The sequence below is a fragment of the Oncorhynchus masou genome, chromosome 12 (genome assembly GCF_036934945.1).
Source record: "Oncorhynchus masou masou isolate Uvic2021 chromosome 12, UVic_Omas_1.1, whole genome shotgun sequence".
In the NCBI taxonomy this organism is placed as follows: domain Eukaryota; kingdom Metazoa; phylum Chordata; class Actinopteri; order Salmoniformes; family Salmonidae; genus Oncorhynchus; species Oncorhynchus masou.
In genome coordinates this window covers 26,995,785-27,023,537 of record NC_088223.1, presented here as the reverse complement: position 1 = coordinate 27,023,537, position 27,753 = coordinate 26,995,785, and the positions used below count along the sequence as shown (strand labels likewise).

At 43.1% G+C, this 27,753-nt stretch overlaps 1 protein-coding gene across 1 annotated transcript in view; it reads left to right on the top strand.

Moving 5' to 3' along the window:
- The window catches only part of LOC135549782 (endonuclease/exonuclease/phosphatase family domain-containing protein 1-like), a 32,836-nt gene extending 12,948 nt beyond the window's left edge, over positions 1-19,888 (top strand). Inside the window, exons 2-7 of the mRNA XM_064980074.1 lie at positions 4,030-4,081; positions 12,082-12,192; positions 16,860-16,994; positions 17,150-17,282; positions 17,451-17,645; positions 17,886-19,888. Of these exons, the coding sequence (XP_064836146.1) occupies positions 4,030-4,081; positions 12,082-12,192; positions 16,860-16,994; positions 17,150-17,282; positions 17,451-17,645; positions 17,886-18,073 (814 nt within the window). The 3' untranslated portion in view covers positions 18,074-19,888. The remainder of the gene's footprint in view (positions 1-4,029; positions 4,082-12,081; positions 12,193-16,859; positions 16,995-17,149; positions 17,283-17,450; positions 17,646-17,885) is intronic.
- Positions 19,889-27,753: the final 7,865 nt, after the last annotated feature.

Below are 27,753 nucleotides of genomic sequence, written 5' to 3'. Positions count from 1 at the left end.
GGTAAGCAAAAGCATCAAACCGTTTGTAGACCACAACCAAAGCAGCCAAAAAAAAGTTCCTTAAGTGCTGGTTATGGAGTGTCCCTTTGCAAATGGGTCCATAGTACATTATGTAATAATTTGTCTCCATATACTATCAGTCGATTATATTGCTGCGAAATAGTCTCCTATCTCTGGGTGGACTCTCTGCTGTCCTTATCAGTTTAGTCTCGTCGGTCATCCCTGCCTTCTCTCGTTTATGCTCTGTATGTCATTCCCTCCCTCTTTTTATGGACTGGGTGCTCCTGTGAACCACCACCACCTCATCAGTCCCTAGCAGAGAAGACCGAGAGGCTAACGTTGACACGTTTTTCTTGTACTTATATTAGCAGATGCGTCGTTGCATAATGGGTCAAAGTCAGAACAGATGCAACGGCAGTGTTGTGTAATGTTCAATAATAACTGCTGGAAAACAGCCAACCTACTGCTTGAGACGTGTTTGGCAGTAGAGTGGCAGGGCACGAATCCTGCTAGTTCACTTCTCCATTCACATCCACAGTGACTGAGCTGAATGCTAGAATTAGAAAATCAGTCGAGGCTTAGCTGTCCTGTCTGTCTCCTGATAGAAACTCAGCAATAAAAGAAACATCCTCTCACTGTCAACTGTGTTTATTTTCAGCAAACGTAACGTGTAAATATTTGTATGAACATAAGATTCAACAACTGAGACAAACTGAACAAGTTCCACAGACATGTGACTAACAAAAATTTAATAATGTGTCCCTGAACAAAGGGGGTGGGTGGAGGGAATCAAAATCAAAAGTCTGTCGTTATCTGGTGTGGCCACCAGCTGCATTATGTACTGCAGTGCATCTCCTCCTCATGGACTGCACCAGATTTGCCAGTTCTTGCTGTGAGATGTTACCCCACTCTTCTACCAAGGCACCTGCAAGTTCGCGGACATTTCTGGGGGAAATGGCCCGAGCTCTCACCCTCCGATACAACAGGTCCCAGGCGTGCTCAAAGGGATTGAGAGCCGGGCTCTTCGCTGGCAATGGCAGAACCCTGACATTCCTGTCTTGCAGAAAATCACTCACAGAACGAGCAGTATGGCTGGTGGCATTGTCATGCTGGAGGGTCATGTCAGGATGAGCCTGCAGGAAGGGTACCACATGAGGGAGGAGGATGTCTTCCCTATAACGCACAGCTTTGACATTTCCTGCAATGACAACAAGTTCAGTTCGTTGATGCTGTGACACACCACACCAGACCAAATCGATTCCGCTCCAGAATACAGGCCTCGGTGTAACGCTCATTCCTCCAACGATGAACGCGAATCCGATCATCACCCCTTGTGAGACAACTGCGACTCGTCAGTGAAGAGCACTTTTTGCCAGTCCTGTCTGGTCCAGTGACGTTGGTTTGTGCCCATAGGAGACGTTGTTGCCGGTGATGTCTGGTGAGGACCTGCCTTACAACAGGCCTTCAAGCCTTCGGTCCAGCCTCTCTCAGCCTATTGCGGACAGTCTGAGCACTGATGGAGGGATTGTGCGTTCCTGGTGTAACTCAGGCAGTTGTTTCCATCCTGTACCTGTCCTGCAGGTGTGATGTTTGGATGTACCTGTGCAGGTGTTGTTACACGTGGTCTGCCACTGCGAGGATGATCAGCTGTCCGTCCTGTCTCCCTGTAGCGCTGTCTTAGGCGTCTCACAGTACGGACATTGCAATTTATTACCTTTATCCTGACCACATCTGCAGTCCTCATGCCTCCTTGCAACATGCCTAAGGCACGTTCACGCAGATGAGCCTGGACCCTGGGCATCTTTCTTTTGGTCTATTTCAGTCTGTAGAAAGGTCTCTTTAGTGTCCTACGTTTTCATAACTGTGACCTTAATTGCCTACCGTCTGTAAGCTGTTATTGTCTTAACGACCATTCCACAGGTGCATGTTCATTAATTGTTTATGGTTCATTGAAGAAGCATGGGAACAGTGTTTAAACTTTTTCAATGGAGATCTGTGAAGTTATTTGGATTTTTACGAATGATCTTTCCTGAGAAAGGGATGTTTTTCTTTTTTTGCTGAGTTGATATTAATGTACTGGACCCCTGGTTCCAGAACTAACTGAAGTGAAGGTTGAGGAGTGAAGATAACAGATTCCACAGCATTCTTGATCTGTGGGGTGAGGGGCCTAACGTGAGAAACGTTTCCCCAGGCTGTTGCGTGGTGGTGGTAGAGCGGGAGTCCACTGCCCTGTGGGTGGTGCTGTCTTAGGTAGTGAGTGAGGGCCCAGTGCAGCAGCTAGGTGGAGTGAGCACCTATGGGACCTGGCACCAGGTGAAGTAGAGACCACAACTTTGACCTTCATATTGATAAATTGCCCTAATGCAGAAAATGCTAATTGAGGATGGGGCTTTTTGCAGACGGATAATGTGAGCAGCGTACTCAGGGGAGAGGGAGGAGGTATGAACTTGAATAATACACCATTGAGAAGCCTGACTGCATCTGTGGTTGGCCACTCACCATCTTGTAGGACCACAAATTATGAAATCATGTCGTGACAAACATCCCCTCAGCCAATCTCATTCCCAACGCCTTGTCAACATTTGCTGCATCACATGACGTAGGTCTGTCACAACTATGCAGAACCAACTCGTTTAGGGCCGTTATTACTGCCACCTACATTTGCCACATCGTGAATGTGTCTTACATCATTACTGTTATCCCAACAGATTGTCTTCATTCATGGAGTACATGTGGGCCACAGCAACCCACCATGTAACTGGCCCAGTTTCACAAATACTTTATGAAAGAATGCAATCTGTTGAAAGGATTTTTTTTAATGATCGGTGTGGAGCTAAGCTTGTGGTGGCCTCTGCAGTAGCAGCAGCGTTTCACAAATAGAAACCCCCCTGCCTATGCAACCTCATTTCGCTGCCTCTTTTTAGGATTATCTAGCACATAGCGAGAGGCTCTTCGCAATAGGCATAAAATACACTAGACTACATGTTTTAGCCTGGGGAAAATGGAGTTTCATTTTTCACTGCCATAGATGGAATGATCTAATTAAAGTTAATCAGCCTTGATCAATACTGTGGACAGGGGGCCATAAAACACTACCTGGTCTGCATTGGAGCCTGAAGATGTGCAGTAAAACATGAGGCGCTGTGAAATATTTCCATAATGTAACAGTAGTGTGTGTTATCCCATCTGTGAAATAGGCCTGTGAAATGCCTCTTCTGTTATAACTGTAGTCCATAGTCTAAGCCCTCCGTTGGAGATAAAAACTATTCTAAATCCCATTATCAAATGAGGTTTCTCTGGGGCGTATTTGTTTTAAACAAGTCTGAATGAGTCAGTGAACGACTGAGGAATGTTCAGTTTACTCATTTAGTTAATAGACAGCAGTGAAGGAGACGTGAACACAGTGTGTACAGCAGGATGGAGAGAGAGAATAGTGCTTTGCCCTTTTTTATTATGCTGACTAATGGGCTAGAAAAACAATTAGAAAGTAAATAGATGAATGTTTACGAGAGCATTGAACCTACTTTACTATCTCTGCACCAACTGGCCCAACGCTCTTAACCACTAGGCTACCTGCCACCCATAGTTCAGTCTCCTCTCCCCCCTCTGCTATTCTCTGCATAATACATTATTGTCATGCATCCGAAATGGCACCCTATTCCCTAGTGCGCTGCTTTAGATTAGAGCCGCTGTGTATAGTGCGCTATGTAAGGAATAGTGTGCCATTTCAGACATATCCATTGAAGTTAATCACATGGTGCTTCAGGGGAAACGACTGAGTCATGTTATGTGTTGTAGAGACAGGAACATCCTGGATATGGACGGAGGCCCGCTGTGTTTACTCATAACTTTTGTGGTTGTTGTGTAAATAATGCATTAGCCTCTATTACCAGAAGTGTGTGTGTGTACTATCCTATCATATGGCTAATAATAACACAAGTCAGCTTGGATAACAGAGATTAAATCACCACTGTTTTATTGATGCATCCATGTGTCTTACACCATCTTTCTGTCTCATTTTCTCTCCAGCATCAAGTTACTGGCCGTCCAAGACCTGGTAGATCGGGAGGCCCTTGACAAGGTACAGTGTAGCAGTCCCTTACTTCACCTACTAGATAAAACACCTTTCCTTATTGATTTGGGGAGTAAAGCTCTGTGTACCTATTAGTCTACCAGTACAGATCATCTTTATGTTTGTGATAATTATGAGATGCTCTTGACAATAAAAACATGTAGCGATCCTCCCTCGATTGCTGTCTCTCTCACCCACTTAACCTTCTGTTCTTTCTCAATTAAGCATAATTCTCTTTCTCTCTCACTAACACAGCTGTTACTAAAAGTCTGCTCCAGCACTGATATAAACACCAATATCATCTAGACACTGGCCAACATTTTACTTGTAAACACACAAATGATCTTCAGACTAGATCTGATCTGTTATCTATACGTCTATCCCGTTAACTGAGTGCATATTCACCAAGCATCACCGTCCTATTGCTTCATGATTGTACATCAGGCAGCCCCGAGATATGACCTTCTCTGATTCTGTCCACAGCTACATTCTCCTGACCTCATTACCAAAGTAGAGCACAGATGTGCATAGAGAACCCCTAATGGATTGATGACATTACACCCAGTAATGGAGAAGCAGGTATTTTAGCGGTATACACCAGCATACCAGGGCAGTGTCCCCCATCTCTCTCTCCTCGCACTCGTAAAGAAGACACCCTCTCCCTTTCTCCACACCTACCGTAGCAACTACGGACTTATTTATAGTGGTGAAAGCACAGGAGAGTGGCATCACAGTTCACACTCTAAATGTTTGCCTTGAAATAGAACATAGTTTGCACCGAGGGGGAGAGAGACCGTATGTGATGTGCTCCTGGAGAGAGAACTAGGTCGGCAGAGCTGCTGTCTCTCAGAGAGAGTTAGAAAGGTCCTCTCTAAAGAGAGGGATTGGTAGTTTCTCTCTAAAGAGAGGAGGGAATAGAGCTGAAAGGAAAATACAGGCGGAAGGAAGGGGGTTGCTCTATGAAGAGCTATTATCCATTGATTCCTCTTTCCGCTCGTCTTCCACATATACAATGTTCTCTATCTCTGCAGTGCAGGCAGTCAGTGAGTCATGAAGTCTGAACGGTTCTGATTTCACACCATGTCCAAACCCAAAGGCTACGCAGTCACTGCTCTAACATCACATCTGTCCTCCTTGTCTTATTCCCCCAACTAATTCATCAACTCCCTGTAGGGATTCTTTAACTCTCCAATGGAATTCCACAAATTGAATGTTAGATAAAATTCCAAAACTGAAATTACTTTATTTTTTCACCTTTATTTAACCAGGTAGGCCAGTTGAGAACAAGTTCTCATGTACAACTGCGACCTGGCCAAGAGAGCAAAGCAGTGCGACAAAAAAAACAACAGTCGTACATAGAAAAGTCTATATACAGTGTGTGCAAATGTAGTAAGATTAGGGAGGGAAGGCAATAAATAGGCCATAATGGTTTCATAACTTCCAGTTGAGAGTCCCCCCCCCTATAATCAGACAAAACAATATTTAACTGTAGATACATACAGTGCATTCAGAAAGTATTCAGACCTCTTGACTTTTTCCACATTTTGTTACGTTACAGCCTCATTCTTTAAAAAGATTTTTTAAACATCTATCTACATGTAATACCCCGTAATGACAAAGAAAACATGTTTTTAGAATTTATTGCAAATGTATTATAAATAAAAAAACGGATAGCTTATTTACATAAGTATTCAGACCCTTTTGCCATTGAGCTCAGGTGCATCTGGTTTCCATTGATCATGCTTGATGTTTCGACAACTTGATTGGAGTCCACCTGTGATAAATTCAAATGATTGTTAATGATTTGGAAAGGAACACACCTGTCTATATAAGGTCTCACCGTTGACCGTGCATGTGAGCTCAGGTGCATCTGGTTTCCATTGATCATGCTTGATGTTTCGACAACTTGATTGGAGTCCACCTGTGATAAATTCAAATGATTGTTAATGATTTGGAAAGGAACACACCTGTCTATATAAGGTCTCACCGTTGACCGTGCATGTGAGAGCAAAAACTAAGTCATGAAGTCGAAGGAATTGTCTGTAGAGCTGACAGGATTGTGTCAAGGCACAGATCTGGGGAAGGGCACCAAAAAATGTCTGCAGCATTGAAGGTCCCCAAGAACACAGTGTCCTCCATTTTTAAATGGAAGTAATTTGGAACTACCAAGACAGAGCAATTGGGGGAGAAGGGCCTTGGTCAGGGAAGTGACCAAGAACCCAATGGTCACTCTGACAGAGCTGCAGAGTTCCTCCGTGGAGATGGTTGACCTTCTGAAAGGTTCTTCCATCTCTGCAGCTTTCCAGCTTTCCACCAGTCAGGCCTTTATGGTAAAGTGGCCAGAAGGAAACCACTCCTCGGTAAAAGGCACATGACAGCCCACTTGGAGTTTGCCAAAAGGCACCTAAAGGACTCATGAACCATGAGAAAGAAGATTCACTGGTCTGATTGAACTATTTGGCTTGAATCAAATCAAATTTATTTTATATAGCCCTTCGTACATCAGCTGATATCTCAAAGTGCTGTACAGAAACCCAGCCTAAAACCCCAAACAGCAAGCAATGCAGGTGTAGAAGCACATGGCTAGGAAAAACTCCCTAGAAAGGCCAAAACCTAGGAAGAAACCTAGAGGAACCAGGCTATGTGGGGTGGCCAGTCCTCTTCTGGCTGTGCCGGGTGGAGATTATAACAGAACATGGTCAAGATGTTCAAATGTTCATAAATAACCAGCATTGTTGAATAATAATAAGGCAGAACAGTTGAAACTGGAGCAGCAGCACGGCCAGGTGGACTGGGGACAGCAAGGAGTCATCATGTCAGGTAGTCCTGGGGCATGGTCCTAGGCTCAGGTCCTCTGAGAAAGAGAGAATTAGAGAAAGCACAGTTAAATTCACACATATGTATACACTGTACTCGATACCATCTACTGTATCTTGCCTATGCTGCTCTGTACCATCACTCATTCATATATCCTTATGTACATATTCTTTATCCCCTTACACTGTGTATAAGACAGTAGTTTAGGAATTGTTAGTTAGATTACTTGTTGGTTATTACTGCATTGTCGGAACTAGAAGCACAAGCATTTCGCTACACTCACATTAACATCTGCTAACCATGTGTATGTGACAAATAAAAATTTGATTTTTGATTTGATACTACTGGACAAACACCCAACACAAATACATTATTTGATTGGCTTTCTATCTGTCATTTGTTTACCTTTTAATCTCTGCAAATATGGTCAACACATCTTATGAGGTGTCCATCTGTGATGCAGCATGACACACCATACGCTATGACACTATGACTAAAGCAGCAGTTTGAGTTGGCGTATTTACTTACAGTTGACATTTTTCACTGTTTAGTCACTCTAAGCATGTAGCAGTCTTGGTCACTGTTTTCTTGTTCTGTTTTGTAGTTAAGGAACATTCTGTGGTTTATGGTGAATTACTGAGCAATGATTCCTTTTCCCCTAAAAGATTACTATTGGTGTTCTTCTAGTTGTTTACCAGGCATTGCTAGTGTAAGCTTCAAAACAACTTGACTGTGTCAACCTGAGTTTCATTAGGGCTGAGTCTGACTGGCAGTATTGACTTTCACATGCACATTTCTTAGCCCAGTGCTATCATTAAACCTCGGTTAGATCTGACCAAGGTGACTTACCCTTGTTTCACACAAGCACTTGTTAACCCTGGGCTAACCAAACAACAATCAGTAGTAGAGTAACATGGTGGAGGTAACCATCATCTAGTCAGTTGGTTACATCACAACACACACCCACACTATTTACAATTGTCACCCTTACGAACACCCCCCACAATATTGCTGTCTATCTTCCCGTTTCACACTCCCACACATTTCCTTTTTTCTTTCCCTCAGACTAGTACTGTATTTATCTATTGTGTAACAGTAGTGAAACGTGGTAGTGGTGTGGATTTGCTATGCGTCCTTATTTCCATGACAACAAGTAACTATCTGGAAAAAGCACTCACTGCTACTAAAACATCCAATGTCTCCATGGTGACCAGGTACAATGTTTTATGGCCCCCTGTCCGCAGTATTGATCAAGGCTGATTAACTTTAATTAGGGCTGCCCCTGATTTGAAGGCCCTTTGATCAACCAGGGGGATGGCTCAGTCAGTCTCAACTTACTGTTGCGAGTTCCAATAGGTCAATTTTGACATTTGATTGTGCATTAAGTTTTTCTCTTATGTCAGTCACTGATAGTCAGTTAGTCCATGTCAACTAAATATTTTTTGATTGGTAAATCTAAATAAATAAATCTAAACTTGTAATATTCATGGATGAATAACTGCCAAGGGGGGCCACCATAGATTTGTTTGTTGTTGTCAGTGACTAAGATGTCATTAAAAACTGCAAACATTTCTCTCCACCCTACGGCAAAATGTGTAGAATTGCAGGAAACTTACTTTAAAACCAAAAAGAAATGACACAACATGAACTCTACAACGTAAAATGAGTTTTCTATATTGGGGTATGGTGGCGCAACTGCCACCCGCAGTTCCGATTTTCTTTTGTGGCCCCCACCCCATCAGAGTTTCTCATCATTGTGCTAGATTAGTGGTTCCCAAACTTTTTATAGTCCTGTACCCCTTCAAACATTCAACCTCTAGCTACGTACCCCCTCTAGCACCAGGGTCAGCGCACTCTCAAATGTTGGTTTTTGCCATCATTGTAAGCCTACTACACACACACACACACACACACACACACACACACACACACACACACACACACACACACACACACACACACACACACACACACACACACCCTATACAATACATTTATTAAACATATGAATGAGTGTGAGTGTTTGTCACAACCCGGCTCATGGGAAGTGACAAAGAGCTCTTATAGGACCAGGGCACAAATTATAATAATCCATAATTTCTCTTTATTTAACCATCTTACATATAAAACCGTATTTGTTCATCAAAATATGAATAACTCACCACAGGTTAATGAGAAGGGTGTGCCTCAAAGGATGCACATAACTCTGTAATGTTGGGTTGTATTGGAGAGAGTCTGTCTTAAAGAATCCAGTCAGTCTGCGCCTGTGTAACCGATGTGAAATAGCTAGCTAGCTAGTTAGCGGTGGTGTACGCTAATAGACCTTGAAGTAGTTGTTCCCCTTTCTCTGCAAGAGCCGTGGCTTTTGTGGAGCGATGGGTAACGATGCTTCGAGGGTGGCTGTTGTCTGTGTGCTGAGGGTCCCTGGTTCTAACCAAGGTTGGGGCGAGGAGAGGGACGGAAGCTATACTGTTACATTGATGCTGTTGACCCGGATCACTGGTTGCTGTGGAAAAGGAGGTCAAAAGAGGAGTGAGTGTAACCGATGTGAAATGGCTAGCCAGTTAGCGGGGTGCGCGCTAATAGCGTTTCAATTGGTGACGTCACTCGCTCTGAGACCTTGAAGTAGTTGTTCCCTTTGCTTTGCAAGGGGGCTCGAACCAGGGACCCTCTGCGTGCACACCGCTGCTTTTGTGGAGCCATGAGTAAGGATGATACGAGGGTGGCTGTTGTCGACGTGCGCAGAGGGTAATGAATCCAGGTGTTTGTCGTTCGTTTTCGAGAGAGTACCTTCGTAATTGTGCACCCAGACACTCCGGTGCTCTGACAATTTGACATTGTCCGTGAGCTTGATGTCATTTGCACACAACAAATCATACAATGATGGAAAGACCTGCGTGTTGTCCTTGTTAATGCAGACAGAAGAGTTCTCCAACTTCTTAATCATAGCCTCAATTTTGTCCCGCACATTGAATATAGTTACAGAGAGTCCCTGTAATCCTAGATTCAGATCATTCAGGCAAGGAAAAAACATCACCCAAACTCGGTATCATGCAAGCAGTCAGACAAGGGAAAATGATGGTCAGTAAAGGAAACTTTAAGCTCGTCTCTCAATTAAAAAAACCTGTCAATTCTTTGCCCCTTGAAAACCAGCGCACTTCTTTCTGTATGTTGTAAAAGCATTAAATGGTCGCTGCTCATATCATTGCATAATGCAGAAAATACACATTCAGGGGCCTTGGTTTAACAAAGTTAACCATTTTCACTTTATTGTCCCAAATGCCTTTCAATCTGTCATGCATTCCCTTGGCAGCAAGAGCCTCTCGGCGGATGCTGCAGTGGACCCAAGTGGTGTCGGGAGCAACTGCTTGCACGCGCGTTACCATTCCACTATGTCTCTCTGTCATGGATTTTGCACCATCAGTACAGATACCAACACATTTTGACCACCAAAGTCAATTTGATGTCACAAAGCTGTCCAGTACTTTAAACATATCCTCTCGTGTTGTCCTGGTTTCCAGTGGTTTGCAGAAGAGGATGTCTTCCTTAATTGACCCCCCATAAATGTAATGAACATATACCAGTAGCTGTGCCAGGCCCGCCACGTCTGTTGACTCATCCAGCTGTAACACATTTAATTCACTAGCTTGTATGCGAAGCAGTAATTGTTTCAAACCATCTCCTGCCATGTCACTGATGCGTTGTGAAACAGTGTTGTTTGATGAAAACATTGTCTGTATAGTGTTAGTTTTTTGGGGCCTTTTCCCCCAGCATTGTCCCAGCCATATCCACAGCAGCAGGAAGAATTAAGTCCTCCACAATAGTATGGGGCTTGCCTGTTATAGCCACTCTGTAACCATATAAGACGCTTCTAGACCCTTCCTATTAATGGTATATGTTGCTTTTATACGTCTTACTACTTACTATACATGTCTTACTATTTTTCTAATTGTCATGTTTCTAAATGTCTGCGCAAGAGGGAAGGTTTCCAGTGAGAGAGTAACGGTTAATGTGATTGGATGTTAATTATTTGACTAGGCTACCTGTATTTGGCATTGTGTTATTTCGCTGAACACCAGATGGTTTAATTTTATTTTTGGCTGTGAAACAAGGCTACTCAGGCGAGGGGAGGGGGAAAACCCTCATCCAAATGTATAGCCCCTTTGGAAAATATAAATGTACTGTTTGAAAATGTGAAGGTAAAAAAATGATGTGAATCACATTTTTATTTTGCATTGCCCCGATGGCATTGCTTACCCCAGTTTGGGAATAGCTGTGCTAGATGATTACATTCGCAGGTCTCTGGAGCTGTGCCACGGCCTCCTCTATACCCACGTCTTGGTTCATCCCTGGTTGAATTATGGCTGTGTGTTTATTGTTCCTGGGTAGAGCTGCCTTCCATCCATCCTCATATCTCCCTCCACTTCTGTCCGATCCAGGCATCATGGCGATAGTAAATCCTGCTTGCTTTCTTCCGGGTGCCATTTTGAAACTTTTGTTATTAGCATCATTTATAGTGGGCTACTTGTCGCTGTGTCAGACTCAGTTTGTTTTTGACATTAATGAGGCCGACAGGAGAGGACGATGGGGTATTTATTGATGGTAGTCGCACTGCGTTAAAGACCCTCTGCTTTTCTGGTTCCCCATAGGGAAGCTCTCCCTCCGGGACTTATAGTAGACCTGGTAGCAGCTCAGCCAGGAAGATAAGGACTTTCCTCCATTCCATCGTTGACAAACTTCAGTGACCTTTCACACGTTTCAACGCTAATGGAGTCTGTTGCACCCTGAAATACATTTGGTCACTTTCCTTTTTCTGAGTCTATTTCCTGTAGAATATGGTACTACTTGAGGTAATTTCAAATTGTATAATTTTGATTTAAATGTATCATTTGAGGAGACATTTCAGTTATAACTTTCACCTCATACTAAAACAGTGCTCATTTATTTGTATGTATTTTAAATATCTTCTGTGGCTATTTTAAGAACAGATCGTAGAGGATAAATAGAGAGACAAAAATAGTGTTGACTGTAGTTGTGATGTACTGCTCTGTGTAGTCATACACACCCTACATCTATTGCAATGCCCACTTCATTAAAATGGAATGAAGAGAATGTAGACTGACTAGTACACTATTTCAATGGTCGACTGTCCGGTGTTGTGTAATAATACGTGCCCCTCTATTGTGTTGCAGTTCTGTGTGGAACTGAACCAGGGCTCGTTGGACAGCGTGCGGAAGTGGAGAGGACCACGGGGAGTCTGGAAGAGTATCGTCTCTGAGAAACCCACAGGACTGTTCAACAAGGTAGGAGTACTGATTACATCACTGCACTAAAAAATGTTTTCTTTCCCATTCTGTCGGTCTTTCTTGCTTCTCTTTTTCCAACTCTCTCCTGCTCTGTTTCCCCCCCCAACCCCTCTCTCACATCCCATCTGAAACAGACCACCCATCTCAATAGTTCATACAGCCAAGATGTAAACACAGCCATTATCAGTAAAACATTTACTAACCCTATACACTCTTGAACATTTATACACTCATTAAACAGAACCAACTTAGGGGTTGTTATCGATGACCAGACGTATCAAAATAGTTCACATGATCTAAGGCCTGCTGTAGGGATCAAAGGTCTAGTACAGTATGATTTAAAAGGGGGTTGATTTATGGGACCCTTTTTAGAGGACCTTTCGGTTCCCAGAATGTCTGTCTTAAACCACTAAGAATCTCTGAGAGGACACACACTCTGTCTTCCCGACCACCAGAAGGCGTAAATAGCAGTGTTTATCCTCAGAGGACGTTAGACCTGATATAAAATCAAATTAATTTATATAGCCCTTTGTACATCAGCTGATATCTCAAAGTGCTCTACAGAAACCCAGCCTAAAACCCCAAACAGCAAGCAATGCAGGTGTTGAAGCACATTGGCTAGGAAAAACTCCCTAGAAAGGCCAAAACCTAGGAAGAAACCGAGAGGAACCAGGCTATGAGGGGTGGCCAGTCCTCTTCTGGCTGTGCCGGGTGGAGATTATAACAGAACATGGCCAAGATGTTCAAATGTTCATAAATGACCAGCATGGTCAAATAATTGGTCTGGGACAGGTAGCACGTCCGGTGAACAGGTCAGGATTCCATAGCCGCAGGCAGAACAGTTGAAACTGGAGCAGCAGCATGGCCAGGTGGACTGGAGACAGCAAGTAGTCATCATGCCAGGTTGTCCTGAGGCATGGTCCTAGGGCTCAGGTCCTCCAGGAGAGAGGGAGAGAATTAGAGAGAGCATACTTCAAGTCACACAGGACACCGGATAAGACAGGAGAAGTACTCCAGATATAACAAACGGACCCTAGCCCCCCGACACAAAGTACTGCAGCATAAATACTGGAGGCTGAGACTGGAGGGGTCAGGAGACACTGTGGCCCCATCCGATGATACCCCCGGACAGGGCCAAACAGGAAGGATATAACCCCACCCACTTTGCCAAAGCACAACCCCACACCACTAGAGGGATATCTTCAACCACCAACTTACCATCCTGAGACAAGGCCGAGTATAGTCCACGAAGATCTCCACCACGGCACAACCCAAGGGGGGGCGCCAACCCAGACAGGAAGATCACATCAGTGACTCAACCCACTCAAGTGACGCACCCCTCTTAGGGACGGCATGAAAGAGCACCAGTAAGCCAGTGACTCAGCCCCTGTAATAAGGTTAGAGGCAGAAAATCCAAGTGGAAAGAGGGGAACCGGCCAGGCAGAGAGACAAGGGCAGTTCATTGCTCCAGAGCCTTTCCGTTCATCTTCACACTCCTGGGCCAGACTACACTCAATCATATGACCCACTGAAGAGATGAGTCTTCAGTAAAGACTTAAAGGTTGAGCCCGAGTTTGCGTCTCTGACATGTGTAGGCAGACCATTCCATAAAAATGGAGCTCTATAGGAGAAAGCCCTGCCTCCAGCTGTTTGCTTATAAATTCTAGGGACAATTAGGAGGCCTGCGTCTTGTGACCGTCGTGTAGGTATGTACGGCAGGACCAAATCAGAGAGGTCGGTAGGAGCAAGCCCATGTAATGATTTGTAGGTTAGCAGTAACACCTTGAAATCAGCCCTTGCCTTGACAGGAAGCCAGTGTAGGGAGGCTAGCACTGGAGTAATATGATCACCATTTTTTGGTTCTCATCAGGATTCTAGCAGCCGTATTTAACACTAACTGAAGTTTATTTAGTGCTTTATCCGGGTAGCCCGAAAGTAGAGCATTGCAGTAGTCTAACCTAGAAGTAACAAAAGCATGGATTAATTTTTCTGCATAATTTTTGGACAGAAAGTTTCTGATTTTTGAAATGTTACGTAGATTGGTAAAAGCTGTCCTTGAAACAGTCTTGATCTGTTCGTCAAAAGAGATCAGGGTCCAGAGAAACGCTGAGGTCCTTCCCAGTTTTATTTGAGACGACTGTACAACCATTAAGATTAATTGTCAGATTCATCAGAAGATCTCTTTGTTTCTTGGGACCTAGAACAAGCATCTCTGTTTTGTCCCGAGTTTAAAAGTAGAAAGTTTGCAGCCATCCACTTCCTTATGTCTGAAACACAGGCTTCTAGCGAGGGCAATTTTGGGGCTTCACCATGTTTCATTGAAATGTACAGCTGTGTGTCATCCGCATAGCAGTGAAAGTTACCATTTATGTTTTGGAATGACGTCCACAAGAGGTAAAATATAACATAGTAGGGCCAAGCACAGGAAGCAGCTCTTTCTGTAGTTTAGTTGGAATAGGGTCCAGTATGCAGCTTGAAGGTTTAAAGGCCATGATTATTTTCATCATTGTGTCAAGAGATATAGTACTAAAACACTTGAGCGTCTCTCTTGATCCTAGGTCCTGGCAGAGTTGTGCAGACTCAGGACAACTGAGCTTTGAAGGAATACGCAGATTTAAAGAGGAGTCCGTAATTTGCTTTCTAATAATCGTGATCTTTTCTCAAAGAAGTTCATGAATTTATTACTGCTGAAGTGAAAGCCATCCTCACTTGGGGAATGCTACTTTTTAGTTAGCTTTGCGACAGTATCAATAAATTTCGGATTGTTCTTATTTTCCTCAATTAAGTTGGAAAAATAGGATGATCGAGCAGCAGTAAGGGCTCTTCGATACTGCACGGTACTGTCTTTCCAAGCTAGTCGGGCACCATTTCCGTTCCAATTTTCTGGAAGCTTGCTTCAGAGCTCGGATATTTTATGTATACCAGGGAGCTAATTTCTTATGAGAAATGTTTTTAGTTTTTAGGGGTGCAACTGCATCTAGGGTATTGCGCAAGGTTAAATTGAGTTCCTCAGTTAGGTGGTTAACTGATTTTTGTCCTCTGACGTCCTTGGGTAGACAGAGGGAGTCTGGAAGGACATCAAGGAATCTTTGTGTTGTCTGAATTTATAGCATGACTTTTGATGTTCCTTGGTTGGGGTCTGAGCAGATTATTTGTTGCAATTGCAAACATAATAAAATGGTGGTCCGATAGTCCAGGATTATGAGAAAAAACATTAAGATCCACAACATTTATTCCATGGGACAAAACTAGGTCAAAGCCCACTGAGTCTATGATGGCTCCAAAAGCCTTTAGGAGTGGGTCTGTGGACTTTTCCATGTGAAGATTAAAGTCACCAAAAATTAGAATATTATCTTCTATGACTGCAAGGTCCGATAGGAATTCAGGGAACTCAATGAGGAACGCTGTGGACCTTTGATATAAACTTGAGCTTTATTCTGTGGTGATGCCTCCAGTCAATAAGATGGATAGTACAGATGAAGGGGGGGGGTTGAAAACAAATCCTCCCCTCAGACCTCTAGTACTGTCAGCCTCCCAGCCCTGTCCTCTAGTACTGTCAGCCTCCCAGCTCTGTCCTCTTGTACTGTCAGTCTCCCAGCCCTGTCCTCTAGTACTGTCAGCCTCCCAGCCCTGTCCTCTAGTACTGTCAGCCTCCCAGCCCTGTCCTCTAGTACTGTCAGCCTCCCAGCCCTGTCCTCTAGTACTGTCAGCCTCCCAGCCCTGTCCTCTAGTACTGTCAGCCTCCCAGCCCTGTCCTCTAGTACTGTCAGCCTCCCAGCCCTGTCCTCTAGTACTGTCAGCCTCCCAGCCCTGTCCTCTAGTACTGTCAGCCTCCCAGCTCTGTCCTCTTGTACTGTCAGTCTCCCAGCCCTGTCCTCTAGTACTGTCAGCCTCCCAGCCCTGTCCTCTAGTACTGTCAGCCTCCCAGCCCTGTCCTCTAGTACTGTCAGCCTCCCAGCCCTGTCCTCTAGTACTGTCAGTCTCCCAGCCCTGTCCTCTAGTACTGTCAGCCTCCCAGCCCTGTCCTCTAGTACTGTCAGCCTCCCAGCCCTGTCCTCTAGTACTGTCAGCCTCCCAGCCCTGTCCTCTAGTACTGTCAGCCTCCCAGCCCTGTCCTCTAGTACTGTCAGCCTCCCAGCCCTGTCCTCTAGTACTGTCAGCCTCCCAGCCCTGTCCTCTAGTACTGTCAGCCTCCCAGCCCTGTCCTCTAGTACTGTCAGCCTCCCAGCCCTGTCCTCTAGTACTGTCAGCCTCCCAGCTCTGTCCTCTTGTACTGTCAGTCTCCCAGCCCTGTCCTCTAGTACTGTCAGCCTCCCAGCCCTGTCCTCTAGTACTGTCAGCCTCCCAGCCCTGTCCTCTAGTACTGTCAGTCTCCCAGCCCTGTCCTCTAGTACTGTCAGTCACCCAGCCCTGTCCTCTAGTACTGCCAGCCTCCCAGCCCTGTCCTCTTGTTCTGTCAGCCTGTGTTATATAGATATAGTATAGAGGCTAGAGGCTGAGCTCTGGCTTTGAGAAGTTCACTGACGACTGAGTTGACTTCAATACTGGTTCAAGGGCATCCTGGAAGTTGAACTAGTGTTCTTTATTCCTCTCTGTTTGATTCCCTGAGGGAAGGGAGGACGTTATTTATCTGACTGTGTCTCCTGTTGTCCTCTCTCCTCCAGGGAGTCAGTTATTCTGGGTTCCTGTGGGATAGCTCTTCTGGGATTGACCTGAAAGATGCTTCAGTCCTGGAGAGTCCTGTCGTCAATGGCAACGCGATGCACCCCCACCCCCGGCCATATCTCGCCCACTTTTATGTAAGTCAACAAGGAGTGTGTTTGGTTGGAACTCCCTAAACTGATATTACGAATAGAACGCATGAGTCATTTTATTGCCCCTATCAAAACCATTATAACCATATAATGTCCTGCCAGAGAGACTAACATCATTTTAATGGTTAATATGTGACTAGGTTGGATCGTTGGAGATGACAATGGTCAATGTCCACATGAGTGCTGGGGCTTGGGAGTCCAACTGTAGGAACCACACCTCTGAGGAAGTCAAGGCCCACAGACTGACCTCCAGGATCCAGGACACACTGAAAGGTCAGTAGCTGAAGGTCACCCGATTCTGTCTTTACTAACCTTACGTCCTCTTCCTTTATTCTTACCATCTTTCTCTTCAGTGGTTTAATGTTTTAGTTGAATTGACCTAGTTACAAAGCTAATGTAGCTACATTGCTAATGTCCATCTGTGGTTCATCTGTGTGACAGCTCAGAAGGGCCTGGTGGTGTTGGGAGACTTTGGCCTGCCCCCCCAGAGCAGTGAGCTGGACCAGCTGAGGAAGGAGAGGCTGAGCCCACTGGTGCCCCCCAACATGTTCACCAACATCAGCACCCGCTCCCCCAAGGGCTCCCTCTGTCTGGACAACATCTGGGTCAGCAAGTCACTGAAGAAGATCTACGCAGGTACGTCTGTTTGCTGTCTACTGATGTAACTGTGTGTCGGTGTAACTAGAAATGGTATGAACGCTACATATTCTAACTGCATTAACATACCAATCTAACCATTGGCACATGAATGCTAGATTTGAATTTGTCTGTTAGTGTTATGAGCTTGGCTATGGAGTGATTTTAGTGCCACCAGGAATTGACTTTGAATGTGTTACCCTCTGACCTGTCTATCTCCATGTGTGCTGCCCCCTGCAGGACACTGCCTGGTGGTGCGAGAGGGCCTGACCAACCCCTGGATACCTGACAACTGGTCGTGGGGCGGGGTGGTGTCCGACCATTGTCCTGTCATGGCCGAGTTCTATGTGGACGTGGCACAGAAGGAGCTGAGAAACAGAGTTTCCGTGGTAGAGAGAGGAGAAAGTATGTCGAAACACGAGCGGTGACTGTGGCTCGCGGTCGCCACAGAGATACAGAAGGAAGATTGTGGCACGGTGGATGTGATATCAGACTGACTTGACTTTGCCCTGGACTGGATCCTGCTTTGGCCTGGGTTTTGCAGTGGATCGAAGGGTGGATTTACCTGACGAATGTGAATTGAAGCACCGAGATTGCCTTTTCAGTTTCCTTTATCAATGTACAGTAGAGACTTATCATGACATTGTTTTGCAATAAATAATTAAACTGATAGTGTGTTAGACATCAGTGTGCCAAAACATTTTTAAAATGTATATGAAATAAAAGGAAATGGACATTCCCTGTGCTCATCTTTGATATGATTGTTGCACATTTATTTTAAAAAGTATATTATTTCCAGAACTATTCAGACCCTATGAGACTCAATTGAGCTCAGGTGCATCCTGTTTCAATTGATCATCCTAGAGATGTTTCTATAACTTGAATGGAGTCCACCTGTGGACATCTCAATTGAACATGATTTGGAAAGGCACAGACCTGTCTATATAAGGTCCCACAGATGACAATGCATGTCAGAGCAAAAACCAAGCCATGAGGTTGAAGGTATTGTCCGTAGAGTTCCGAGACATGATTGTGTCGAGGCAGAGATCTGGGGAAGGGTACCAAAACATTTCTGCAGCATTGAAGGTCCCCAAGAACACAGTGGCCTCCATCATTCTTAAATGGAAGAAGTTCTGATTCACTAAGACTCTTCCTTGAACTGGCCGATTGGCCAAACTGAGCAATCGGGGGAGAAGGGTCTTGGTCAGGGAGGTGACCAATAACCCGATGCTTACTCTGACAGAGCTCCAGAGTGCCTCCGTGGAGATAGGAGAACCAATCAGGCCTTTATGGTAGACGGAAGCTACTACTCTGTAAAAGGCACATGACAGCCCACTTGGAGTTTGCCAAAAGGCACCTAAAAGACTCGGACCATGAGAAACAAGAATCTTTGGTCTGATGAAACCTAGATTGAACTCCTTGACCTGAATGCTAAGCGTCACATCTGGAGGAAACCTGGCACCATCCCTACAGTTGTATGCTGTGGGGAGGTTTTTCAGCAGTAGGAGCTGGGAGACTAGTCAGGATCTAGGGAAAGATGAACGGAGCAAAGTACAGAGAGATCCTTGATGGAAAACCTGCTCAGGACCTCAGACTGACAACGACCCTAAGCACACAGCCAAGACCATGCAGGAGTGACTTCGGGACAAGTCTCTGAATGTCTTTCAGTGGCCCAGCCAGAGCCTGGACTTGAACCCAATCAAACCTGAAAATAGCTGTGCAGTGACGCTCCCCATCCAACCTGACAGAGCTTGAGATGATCTGCAGAGAAGAATGGGAGAAACTCCCCAAATAAAGGTGTGCCAAGCTTGTAGCGTCAATCCCAAGAAGACTCCAGGCTGTAATCGCTGCCAAAGATGCTTCAACAAAGTACTGAGTAATTTGTTATATACAGTGCCTTGCGAAAGTATTCGGCCCCCTCGAACTTTGCGACCTTTTGCCACATTTCAGGCTTCAAACATAAAGATATAAAACTGTATTTTTTTGTGAAGAATCAACAACAAGTGGGACACAATCATGAAGTGGAACGACATTTATTGGATATTTCAAACTTTTTAACAAATCAAAAACTGAAAAATTGGGCGTGCAAAATTATTCAGCCCCCATAAGTTAATACTTTGTAGCGCCACCTTTTGCTGCGATTACAGCTGTAAGTTGCTTGGGGTATGTCTCTATCAGTTTTGCACATCGAGAGACTGAATTTTTTTCCCATTCCTCCTTGCAAAACAGCTCGAGCTCAGTGAGGTTGGATGGAGAGCATTTGTGAACAGCAGTTTTCAGTTCTTTCCACAGATTCTCGATTGGATTCAGGTCTGGACTTTGACTTGGCCATTCTAACACCTGGATATGTTTATTTTTGAACCATTCCATTGTAGATTTTGCTTTATGTTTTGGATCATTGTCTTGTTGGAAGACAAATCTCCGTCCCAGTCTCAGGTCTTTTGCAGACTCCATCAGGTTTTCTTCCAGAATGGTCCTGTATTTGGCTCCATCCATCTTCCCATCAATTTTAACCATCTTCCCTGTGCCTGCTGAAGAAAAGCAGGCCCAAACCATGATGCTGCCATCACCATGTTTGACAGTGGGGAAGGTGTGGTCAGGGTGATGAGCTGTGTTGCTTTTACGCCAAACATAACGTTTTGCATTGTTGCCAAAAAGTTCAATTTTGGTTTCATCTGACCAGAGCACCTTCTTCCACATGTTTGTTGTGTCTCCCAGGTGGCTTGTGGCAAACTTTAAACAACACTTTTTATGGATATCTTTAAGAAATGGCTTTCTTCTTGCAACTCTTCCATAAAGGCCAGATTTGTGCAATATACGACTGATTGTTGTCCTATGGACAGAGTCTCCCACCTCAGCTGTAGATCTCTGCAGTTCATCCAGAGTGATCATGGGTCTCTTGGCTGCATCTCTGATCAGTCTTCTCCTTATATGAGCTGAAAGTTTATAGGGACGGCCAGGTCTTGGTAGATTTGCAGTGGTCTGATACTCCTTCCATTTCAATATTATCGCTTGCACAGTGCTCCTTGGGATGTTTAAAGCTTGGGAAATCTTTTTGTATCCAAATCCGGCTTTAAACTTCTTCACAACAGTATCTCGGACCTGCCTGGTGTGTTCCTTGTTCTTCATGATGCTCTCTGCGCTTTTAACGGACCTCTGAGACTATCACAGTGCAGGTGCATTTATACGGAGACTTGATTACACACAGGTGGATTGTATTTATCATCATTAGTCATTTAGGTCAACATTGGATCATTCAGAGATCCTCACTGAACTTCTGGAGAGAGTTTGCTTCACTGAAAGTAAAGGGGCTGAATAATTTTGCACGCCCAATTTTTCAGTTTTTGATTTGTTAAAAAAGTTTGAAATATCCAATAAATGTCGTTCCACTTCATGATTGTGTCCCACTTGTTGATTCTTCACAAAAAAATACAGTTTTATATCTTTATGTTTGAAGCCTGAAATGTGGCAAAAGGTCGCAAAGTTCAAGGGGGCTGAATACTTTCGCAAGGCACTGTATTTGCAAAAAAAAACAGTTTTTGCTTTGTCATTATGGGGTATTGTGTGTAGATTGATGAAGTGACAGAATAATCAATTTTAGGATAAGGCTGTAATGTAACTAAATGTGGAAAAGGTCATGGGGTCTGAATACTTTCTGAATGCACTGTACATAACGTAGCTGTAGCCTATAGCTTGCACACTGATGCACAGTAATACTGGTACATTTGACTCTGAGGGAAATGGGAGGCTGGAGTTCAGCTGTTGAAGCCATTAAAAGTGGCTCTATTTAATTATGTAAACAGGCACTTTGCGTGTGTGTGTGTTGGAAGTGAGGCAATGTTTTTTTTTATTCATCTTTTTTTATATTGAATATCCAAAACATACAATATACTTGCAGTGAAGCCGCTCAACAACGACACCACACCAGTCATCCAATAGACTCCCATTCAGAGCGACACACAGAAGCATCCAGGGTCAATGCCCTGCTCAAGGGCACGTCAACAGATCTCCCACAAGGCCAAAAACGGGGACCCAAACCCTCCAAGTTCCCCAATAGCTGCCCCTCAACCATCCGAGACCCCTCCCACAGTCCCCCCCACAAGAAAAAATAATAATAAATTAAATGTATTACATTCCCCACCCCCAAGAAACCCCCCAGTGCTCCAACAACCAAGACAATTTACTAAAAAGACAAAGGAAAACAATGCAAAAAAACAAGGGACATCAAGGACACCTAAAATCATAACAGCAAGGTCAACTGTAGATGTTTGAGTGCATTTCTGGCACTATTTACATGTGTGTATTGGAATGAGAGTGTGTGTATATGCATGTGTACAAACACCTGCACTGATCATTCTCAGGCAAACCAGCATTAGCTGTAAAAACACTGCCCCTCAGTGTCATTTAAACATACTTTTTATTATGTTTTATTTTTACTTTATTTCTTATACTTTTATCTTTGACCATCATTCTATCTCCCGCCCAGCAACTCCACTCCCACCTGTCTCCAATTCCACATCCCAACCCTCAGCTTCCCTCAGCCCACCCTACCTGTCTCTGCTGGCCACCCTCTTCGGATTTCTATGCAACACATATCTTTCAACTATGCTGTGATGTTTAATGTACAATTTCAATCTATCTAATCTAATAGAATCCACAGATTGCAAGTTGAAGATAAATACCTTTACTAAGAGTATTAGTAATTGACTGACCCGGTCTCTCCAGATCTCCTAAGAGTACTATTTCTAGGGTCAATTTTAGATCTATGTTATGCATTTTTAGCCATTCCTGAACCTGAGACCAGAAACAGGCTACCTGAGGACAATACCAACATAAATGCTCTATTGATTCTGTATCCTCACAACAAAATCTGCAGAGCGTTGATGATTTTGCGCCCTAAATATTCAACATTTTGTTGGTGGCAAGAATTCTATATAATTTTAGCTGAAAAGCATGAAGTCTTGAATCTTGCGTCATTTTATATATCAACTCATGCACCCTGGACCATGGAATCGGATCCCAACTATTTTGCAATCTGTGTGGCATAGTTGTCAACATACTGGTCCTCAAATGAAACTGGTATACTATTTATGCTATTTTTATTCCTCCGCAGGTTTTGATCCTTTGTATTTGGCAGAAAGACCAGTTCCCCATCTCCTGCCACCTGCCTCCTCCATTTTTGGGTTAATGCTGTAATCAATTGTTTGTACTCTTGGATTGAGCCGATCGTCCCATACAATTCTGATAACTCCATGAAAGACAACTCTACCATTCCAATTTACAATATAATTTAAGAACAAAATACCCTTTTCAAACATCTTTCCCATAAATACAGGTATTTTATCAAACAGCACATTTGAGTTCAGCCATAATATTTGTTGTAATATTTGTTCTATCTTTTCCGGGGGATGAAATTGAAATTGTAGCCAGCTTGTTTGAAAAAAAGTGTAATTTTTCAATTAATCGAAAATGAGACACGGCAATCTGCACAAAGGCAAAAAGGCCATTTTTAAACAATGGATGAGGTTTTCTTAGTAATCTACTTGAGAACCATTTAGGGTTCAAATAAAACTTTTGAATGAGTGAAGCTTTTAGAGAGAGGTTTAGTGCTTTTAAATGTAATACTCTCAACCCACCCAATTCATATTCATTATATAGATAGACACGCTTTATTTTGTCTGGTTTAGCTTCCCAGATAAAGTGAAATATTTTTTGCTCATGTGATTTGAAAAACGAATCATCAGGAGTAGGCAGTGCCATAAGTAAGTGAGTAAACTGAAGTGAGGCAACTTGACATGGAGCCCGGCAACCAATTACTAGCTCCTTCCAACTCATTGTCTGTTCAGATGAAGATAGGATACAGTATGTAAACTCTCTCTCTCTCTCACACACATACACACACACACACACACACACACACACATCTCTGAACTAGTGTTCAACCCCCTGACTAAATACATGTTAGAATCACTTTTGGCAGCGATTACAGCTGTGAGCCTTTCTGGGTAAGACTCTACGAGCTTTTCACACCTGGATTGTACAATATTTGCACATTATTGAAAAAAATCTTCAAGTTCTGTCAAGTTTGTTGTTTATCATTGCTAGAAGCCATTTTAAAGTGTTGGTATAGATTTTCAAGCTGATTTAAGTCAAAACTCTAACTAGACCACTCAGGAACATCCAATGTCGTCTTGGTAAGCAACTCCAGTTTATATTTGGCTCTGTGTTTTAGGTTATTGTCCTGCTGAAAGGTGAATCTGTCTCCCAGTTTCTGTTGGAAAGCAGACAGAACCAGGTTTAACTCCAGGATTTTGCCTGTGCTTAGCTCTGCTATTTATCCTAAAATAACAGGGGTGTAACTTTCACTGGGGACATGGGGACATTCTGAAATTGCATTTTTGCCCCTCGCAGTTTTATCATTAGAATGTGATACAAAACAAAGCAACGGTGTGCTTTAGGACCATGCGGGCGCCTCCGAGAGGTCGGGTAGGCTGTTTGGAGTGTTTATCCAACTGGATTTTTTTTTAAATGCCCCCCCCTCCCACTTCTAAAACCGAAGTTGCACCCTGTGAAAATGTCTCCCTAGTTCTTGCCAATGACAAGCATACCCATATCATGATGCAGCCACTTACAGATAATTGTATGTGTGGGGTACAGAAAGTCATTCAAAAATCATGTTAAGCACATTTTTATTCCTGAATAGATATAGGCTTGCCATAACAAAGGAGTTGAATACTTATTGACTCAAGACGTTTCAGCTTTTCATTTTTCATTTATTTGTAAAAAGAATTATAAAAACATACTTCCACTTTGACATTATGGGGTGTTGTGTGTCAGCCAGTGATACGATTTTTAAGACAAAAGGCTACCTAAGGCAAAAACAAAAGGTGGGCGGGCATATCATTTAATCTAGCAACCCAAAGGTTGTGTGTTCAAATCTCGTCATGGACAACTTTAGTATTTTAGCTAATTAGCAACTTTTCAACTACTTACTACTTTTTAGCTACTTTGCTAAATATGTTATGTACTTGAAAAATGTGTATGTTATGAATTCCAATATTTTCTCGCTAACATTAGCTAGATGGCTAGGTAAAAGGGTTAAGGTTATGGCTAGGGGAAGGGTTAAGGTTATGGTTAGGGGAAGAGTTAGCTAACATGCTAACTATTTTCAAATTCGTAATTCGTAACAAATCATATGAAATAAATGATGGACATCCACAAATTAATACATACCATACGAAACGTAACATATCATATGAAATGGAGGGTCTACGTACAGATTTACGTACAGAATAATATGAAATGCTCTGAGTCTAGGTTAGCCAGAACTGCAATGCTGCTGGGTTTTTCAAGCTCAACAGTTTCCCCTATGTATCAAAAATGGGTCACCACCCAAAGGACATCCAGCCAACTTGACACAACTGTGGGAAGGATTGGAGTCAACATGGACCAGCATCCCTGTGGAACATTTTCGACACCTTGTAGAGTCCATGTGTCCACGAAGTGAGGCTGTTCTGAGGGCAAAAGGGGGAGTGCAACTCGATATTAGGAAGGTGTTCTTAATGTTTTGTAAATTCCGTGTATATCATAACCATTGCACCTGTTCTGGCTATGATGAGTTCATATTTCTGAAGTAGCCATACAACAAATTACCATGAGCATCTCTCATTTAATTGGGCCTATTAGATAGGCTATTATAATTTCAATGTTTTGCTCTATGCATCCGAAAGGGAGCTAGGTTTATTTTTTTATTTTACCTTTATTTTACTAGGCAAGTCAGTTAAGAACAAATTCTTATTTTCAATGATGGCCTAGGAACAGTGGGTTAACTGCCTGTTCAGGGGCAGAACGACAGATTTGTACCTTGTCAGCTCGGGGGTTTGAACTTGCAACCTTTCGGTTAGTAGTCCAACGCTCTAATATAGTAGAATAGTAGTAGTATAGTAGAACAGGTGAACAGACAGTTGATCTTTTGCATTGAAGTGTGTTGGCTACCACTATAAATAGGCCTACTATAGTTTACATTTTTTTCAGAGTAGACAACGTTTCAGAATTTGCGGACATTGCAGCATATTTAGGTCAGACAGGCCTACAGCAAAAGTCAAGTATACAGCAAATAAGGGTGTTATTATCACGATAAAAGGTTAATTCAGGCTGTAATGATGCTTGTTCAAGCGCATGCAGTTTTCCGATAAGTGTGATTTATACCGGGAAACGTGTATGTATGGTGTTTGCCAAATGTATAAATCTCAATATTTTTGTGCTTGCACATTCTTTTCAGAAATAGTGCACGCAGATATTTCTTGTCAAATATATGCAACGGCGATGACTACCCCTGATGACTTGGTCACGGTGCGTCAGCACAATCTCCCTCCTCTTCCTTACTACCTCGCAGTGCTCTCTTTATCTCTCTCGCTGTCTCTGATCACTTTCACAATCAGACAGAAAAACAGGGTAATAACCTCCCTTGTTATTGTTTTAAAACCAGACAGACAGACAGTGGTGACATTTAACAGATCAAAGCTGCTCTGTAAAAGCCCCAGAAACAGAGACTGTTTTTCGTACAAGTGATCTTCTGTAACCCGCTAACTTTGATTTCTTCCTTTTTATTCATGTTGAACTTAGGGATAGTGATGGAATGTAACCTCTTAACAGAGGTTAGAGAAGTGGGTTTGAATCCTAGGGCTGACTGTTATTATAACACTTCAATACCCACATGAAAATATACTATAGTACTCAGTGTAGTGTTCTTGCAGAATTTACTGTAGTATTCACTGTAGTCTGCAAAAACACTACGGTGGAGACTGTAGTTTTTACTGTAGTATACTGTAGTACTTACAGTTAACTACGGTATAAATACTGTGGTAAAAGACAACTGTAGAATATACTATAGTAATTAATGTAGTGTTTTTGTGTATTGTAGTATACTGTAGTATTTACTGTAGTGTTTTTGTTTTATTATCTTTGACATAGAAGTGGAGGCTTTCTTCTTCAGGAAACCTACTGGAGAAATACTAAAAGAACACATTTTCCATAACCTGTAGGTAGGTAGGATTGGGGTCGGAACAGATAGTTGAGAGCTTCTGCCCTTTTCTATAATCTGTAGGGAACACTATATGGTCTATACATAGCATGTAGCTTTCTCACTTGTTGGTGGCGCTCAAACTGCGATATGGGGGAGGGGAATTGGCAGGGTATATGCAAATTAAACCCTGTGGTATTTACTATTTAAAAGTGCAGTGTTTTTACAGACCTTATTGTAGTATTTAGTACAGTTTGTTTTGCAGATAGCACTGTAGTATTTACTATAGTATTCTACAGTATACTACAACATTCTCTAGTAAGTACTACAATACACATGATCGATGGATCCTACAGTGTGTGGTGTAGTATACTACAGTTTCCGTTATAATTCTATAGTAAGTATTGTACTATTCTATAGTAAACTGTAGTATTTTGTCATGTAGGCAGACATTTAAGAGTATTCTTTCTCAGTATCCTAAAAAAGTAGACCTGGCTTTCCAACCAGATGATTAATGTGAAAATAAGGACTATTCATCGCTGAGGTTCCTATTTTGGAAGCTGGGACATCCTGAAGGTAAGTGTGCCTGGAAAGTGTCGAGCTCTGCTCTTGCGACAGCTTATCTGTTACAGTTCAGCCAAGTTCTTCTTTCAGTGGCACGTGTCGGAGTGAACTGTGCTTGGGGGATGTTACATCCTCTGTTGCTATGGTTACATCACTGTCAACATCATGTATTACAGGATGAGGAAGTTCAGAAGGAACCTTCGGTCTGTGATGTCATGTATACAAGCATATCCTCACTAAGAGTGTGGTTATTATCGGTCAATACTGGCTCTGTCACATTAGGATGGAATGTGTTTAAAGTAAAATGCACCTTTTATAATGTTCATAATTCTACTTTCATCATTGGTATATGATGTTGGGAGTTGAGTTGCCGCTTTCTTCCGTTTTTTAAGTGATTTCACATATCATAGTCTAATCATTTCACTGCCGAATAGAGTTATGGAGAAAGTAGTGGATGGGACTGCCCTCTAGCGGTGAAAGATGTGGACTGCAGAGGCCTCCTCTCATTGAGCCCACCCACTC